Genomic DNA, 5665 nt, shown 5'->3' with positions numbered 1-5665 from the left:
TTCAAATTCTCAATTTAGGGAAAAGGAGTCTCAAATTTCTCAAAGAAAACTAAGGGAGCACATGAGGGATGTTTCCAAACAGCTTCAGAATTCTGCTATTCAGCATAAAATTCTATGGAAATACTGAATCTTTACCCATGACTCATAACTACTATAGTTCTTTTATTTCTAAATACTTTTCCCATATCTTTTGGAATTGTTTTTTGGTACTTAAACATAGCATATACTATTTCAGTTTTATGTGCAAGCACTCCCCCAACTGAAAACTAAAGATTATACTTTAGTACAGAAAGATAATTTTTCAGCCAATACACTATGTTAATAGATTACTAAATTTTCTCTTTAATGTGGTATTTATAAATTCTTTATTTGTCCCAAGCAAAGAGGTGAATCCATATAATGTTTAAAAGCCTCAGGGTTGTATGATTGATAAATATGTGCATGTGTAAATACACATAAATACATTTTAAATATAATTCTTTAAAAATATACTGATGGCCAGTGGTGTGGTGGTATAAAACATCTTGGAAATATTTATTTGAAAATGCCATATTTTATGTACTTTTTGTGTCCAGTACTGTAATACAGAGAAGACAGATTAAGCACAGTTTGTAAGTGACAAATTCTCAGAATATGCCTTTTGGATCATGCTGTGATGAAAAAACTTATGATGGTCAATGAAAACTGAGATGGAAAAACAAAAAATCAGAAGCAAGTTAAAATGAAGTTGTCTGATGGTCTTCTCTATATTCATTCAGGTTGGTTCATCTTCTCTCATCTCCATTAATATTGGTTATGGATTATTTTCTTCATTATGGGAAAAATATTGTTTTAATTCTATTGGTAGATCTGCTAGCAGCATACCTGATGTAGTAGGCAAATAGTCAGATACCTGATGAATGTATGCAATTGTTGGATAAATTATAGTATTATGCAAAAACTCACATGAAGAGGCACTTGAGTAGCATGTTAGAAACTGATCTTTAGTAAGAGCAAAGTGAAAAAAATGCACTTCAATGAACAATAATGAAAATATTTTAACTTACTGATACTGAGTATCTCCAGATATATTATTAGACAAATAGGTCCTAAAAATGATAAATACCATCCATAGCTAAAAAAAACATTGCCTGTTTTTTGGCTATCTGCCATTTAGAGTCTCTAACAGATAATGATAAAAAATGTTCACATTCATAGTTGGTCATTTTCATTCTTTTCAACTTATTTAGGGGAAAAAAATGAAGACACTTATATAATTTTGATCGCAGTATTGATTTTACAGCTGGATGGTATTATTCTTCAGATCAACAACACTATTTGACAGTTAACAAATTGCTAATGTCCAGTGTTTTTAAGAAATATTTTTTTCAGTGTTCCTTGAAATAACAGTAGGATTTTGTATCTAACCCAATTTAATTGGAAAACAAAATAAGTGCTTATAAAGTCCAGAGTTTTAATCTCTTCTGAATCTGTTGTCTTTGAAATTAGGCATTTTTGTTAAGTATTGAAAACTCAGTGATGGTAATATTCACCAGAAAAAAATGGTGAAGTGAATGAAACACAGGAATTGATTGAATAAAAAAATGTTGGCGCTTATCTTTACTGTACCTTTGAATTTGAAAATATGAGTCTCTTATATTTTAATCAAAGATTCAGGCATCTGTCATGTATTTTTCAGGACAAATCTGAGTCTTACTTAAGACTTAGTAAGATCTGAAAATCATTTTAAGTGGTCCACAACATTTGAAAGTTATTATAGCTAATTAATAACACTTGAAAATCATTTACAGTGGTCAGTTTATAGACGATATTGTACTTACTATGATGGTTTAAGCTATAATTAATGGAAAATAGTTGATAACTGAAGAAATATAAAAAATAGATTTTAATTTTATGGATTTTGGAAACTTGCTTTTAAGAGGTGTTTAATTAAAGCAAAGTTTCTGGGGTGTGTGTGTGTGTGTGTGTGTGTTTAGACCATACCATTTGGCACATGAAAGTGCAGTGGTTGGTATGGTTGGAAAAAAATCGGTGGTGGTCCAGATGTTACATAATAATTAGGATACCTTCCCTCAGCAGCAAAGTATGGAGCAGGCTGATAAAAGCAAGTTACATTGTCTGTATTGGGTAAAATATTCTGTTCTCCAAGTACTTTTAAAGCCATAAGTGTGATCATATTGAGTGTCTGCCTTCTTTCATGACCCATAAGGCAAACAGTGCTTTCATTCACAACTCCACGCAAGGTCATAAGGTAGTCATATTTGCTATTTTCTTCACCTATGAAATGGTTACGGAGGTACGATTCAATCTTCTTTTGCTGTTCTACTACATCAGGAAAATCAATGAAGAATCTAGAACACATGTAACGTTCCAGTGTCTTGATTTCTGCTTCACAAGCTGGTTTAAAATCACGAACCAGCAAGTTGCTGTACTTCAGAAGGCCACCACCTCTAATCTCTTCAGGTTTTCTAGTAGATATAAGCTTGTATTGCAAATGTGTCATTGCTTCTTGGAAGTCTCCATACATGCTTTCAGCTATCACAACAGGATAATATTCTTTGGTTAGCCTAGCATTTTTGTCACTGTAAAATTCTAACATGGGATCCAAAACAATTTGAAAGGAATCAACACTAAATTCAAATTGCCGTCTGAGTGAATTCACAAATTTTAGCTCTACATTTTTTCCAGTGTTGTTTGAAAGAGAAATGAGACTCCAACGATCATGCATATTGCAAACTTTGACCATCTTCTGCACATAAGCCTCTTTCATGGTCTTTAGGGTGATCTTTTCCTTTTTCACACCTTTTGGTAAAAAGTCCAGTAGACAACCTAGAACTGCATCCTTAACAACTTGAAATTCCTGATCACTTTGTAATTCAACACCAAAAATAACATCAAGATCCTTATAGTTGATTCCACTGTGGCTTGCAAGTATATAACTTGCTGTGGAACCATTCAATCGGGAATCTTTAACAATAATTCCTTGCTCTATCAATTGGTCTTTCACAACATGAATGATATCTTTTGGTTTTACCTCCAATGTGGGGAAATTTCCCCTTCCATGAATTGGAATTACTTCATCTAACACTTGATCCAGTATTATAACTTGATCCCAAGTGAGATTGCTAAATCTGATTTCAGACATTGTAAGATCGGGAGATCAACTAGAAAGCAAGCAAATATTGAGAGGAAATGTTAGCATCACAAAATCAGTGTTATACTTAAAGCATACAAAAAAGTTAAAAATAGACTGTTACCCTCATAAACAAAACTAATACTAGGAAGTAAATTGTCACTGTTCCTAATTGTGTTTAAATATATTTTTTAAAGTTTTTATTTAAATTCCAGTTAGTTAACATACAGTGTAATATTAGTTTCAGGTGTACAATATAGTGATTCAACACTTTCATTCAATAGCCAGTACTCAATCACAGCAAATGCACTCCTTAATCCCCATCACCTATTTTACCCATTTCCCCACCCACCTTCCCTCTGGTAACCATAAGTCGTTCTTAATAGCTAAGTGAAATAAAAGCCACTATGATTATGTCAAAATTGTTAGATCCACTAGTGCATGCAAACAGACATTCTCAAGGAATTGTTAGAAATGTAATTATTTTGTTATGTAAGATGGTGGCCTTTCTCAATCTTTCTTCATGTAAATACTATAATGATTGTATTTGGTATAATTTTTTTTTTCATGAAATAAGCATAGTACATCACTGACATTAGTTGTCATTAATTTCAAGTGAGATCAAAGAGCATATCTGTGTGTGTTAGACCCAGCTGACTGAAGGCATGATGTTTAGAAGCAATGCATAGAATCTTTAATCCAAAAGATTTAAGGAATTATGGTTTCATATATATTACTGCTCTCATTTTAAAGATTACTGAAGCCCATTAGGTTATGAATTCCTTGAATTGCCTGAGGATATAAGGATAGTACCTAACTTATCATCTCTTCTATGTGCCCAGTAACTCTAAGAAATGTTGAAGGAGGAGCACCTGGGTGGCTCAGTCGGTTAAGTGTCTGACTCTTGATTTTGGCTTAGGTCATGATCTCAAGGTTTGTGAGTTCAAGCCCCACCTTGGGCTCTACGCTGACAGTGCACAGCCTGCTTGGGATTCTCTCTCCCCTTCTCTTTCTGCCACTCCCCTGCTTGCACATTCTTTCTCTCTCAAAATAAAGAAATAAAAAAAAAGAAATGTTGAAGGAAATAATAAATGTCATTTTAAAATGAAGAACAGGGAAAAAATGCAAAACAGGGGCACCTGGGTGGCTCAGTCGGTTGAGTTTCTGACTTAGGTTCAGGTCATGATTTCATGGTTCTTGGGTTCCAGACCTGCATCAGGCTCTGTGCTGACAGCTCAGAGCCTGGAGCCTGCTTTGGATTCTGTGTCTCCCTCTCTCACTGCCCCTCCCCATCTTGCACTCTCTCTTAAAAATAATAAATATGTGGGGCGCCTGGGTGGCTCAGTCAGTTAAGTGTCCGACTTCAGCTCAGGTCACGATCTCACGGTCCGTGAGTTCGAGCCCCGCATCGGGCTCTGGGCTGATGATGGCCCAGAGCCTGGAGCCTGCTTCCGATTCTGTGTCTCCCTCTCTCTCTGACCCTCCCCCGTTCATGCTCTGCCTCTCTCTGTCTCAAAAATAAACAAACGTTAAAAAAAATTAAAAAAATAATAAATATGAAAAAAAACTAAAAAAATAAATAAATAAAATGAAAAACAAATGAGACTACTATATTTTTCTCCAAAATGGGGGCAAAGATATAAAAAAACTGTAAGATTCCTGAGCTTTAAAAACTGTTTTCTGCAGATATACAGTATGATATGCTCAGGAAACTTTACAGTTTGGAGTTAAGAAATTTAAAGTTATAAATACTATATATGCAATTGTTAAATATAAGTCTATTATGTAATTAGGTACAATTACAGTTATTAAATGGATCTTCGAATACTCTAGTAAGCTGTCAAGCAGATATATCTAGGAAAATAAATAAAGCTAGTTATGGATGTAGCTTTGGGTTTAGGCTTTCTTTCATGAATACTAGAAATTAAAAAAACATATGAAGTTTAAGGCATATTTATATAGATAGTATTCATATTTTTCCCATGTAAATGTGTGTAGATAGTATTCATATTTTTCCCATGTAAGGAGGTATTAGAACAGAATATCAATATTTAGAATTTAGTGTTGTATGTTTCCCTAGTAGACTAGAGCAAATATTATCATCTTATTTGACATCTGTAGAATCAGCTTTTTTCTCTTTTTTTGCTTTTTTTATTTGTTTATTTCCAGTATAAATAACATACAATGTTATATTAGTTTCAAATGTACAATATAGTGATTCAACAATTCTGTACATTACTCAGTACTCATCACACATCATGATAAATGTAGTCTTTTTTTTTTCTTGAGAGACACGGAAATAGATGGCACAAATGAGGGAGGGACAGAGACAGAGAATCCCATGAGGGGCAGAGAAAGACAGAGAGAGAAGCAGGGCTCACCCGAAGTGGGCCTTGTGTTTTTTACCTGAAGTGGGGTTTGTGCTCACCTGAAGCAGGGCTCGAGCTCACCCAATGTGGACTTGAACTCACAAACCATGAGATCATGACCTGAGCTGAAGTCAGATGCTTAGCAACTGAGACACCCAGGAGC

The 5665-nt window shown here is 34.3% G+C and overlaps 1 protein-coding gene across 1 annotated transcript; it reads right to left on the bottom strand.

Annotated features, from left to right (window-relative positions):
- Positions 1 to 346: 346 nt before the first annotated feature.
- On the bottom strand, positions 347 to 3147 carry LOC123594934 (terminal nucleotidyltransferase 5D-like). The gene has a single exon (XM_045471968.1). It carries the CDS (start codon positions 3143 to 3145, stop codon positions 1973 to 1975), a length of 1173 nt encoding a protein of 390 aa, XP_045327924.1. The 5' UTR covers positions 3146 to 3147; the 3' UTR covers positions 347 to 1972.
- Between the last annotated feature and the right edge of the window lie 2518 nt (positions 3148 to 5665).

This window comes from Leopardus geoffroyi, chromosome X, assembly GCF_018350155.1.
Source record: "Leopardus geoffroyi isolate Oge1 chromosome X, O.geoffroyi_Oge1_pat1.0, whole genome shotgun sequence".
NCBI lineage: Eukaryota > Metazoa > Chordata > Mammalia > Carnivora > Felidae > Leopardus > Leopardus geoffroyi.
This window is presented reverse-complemented; position numbering and strand designations above follow the sequence as displayed.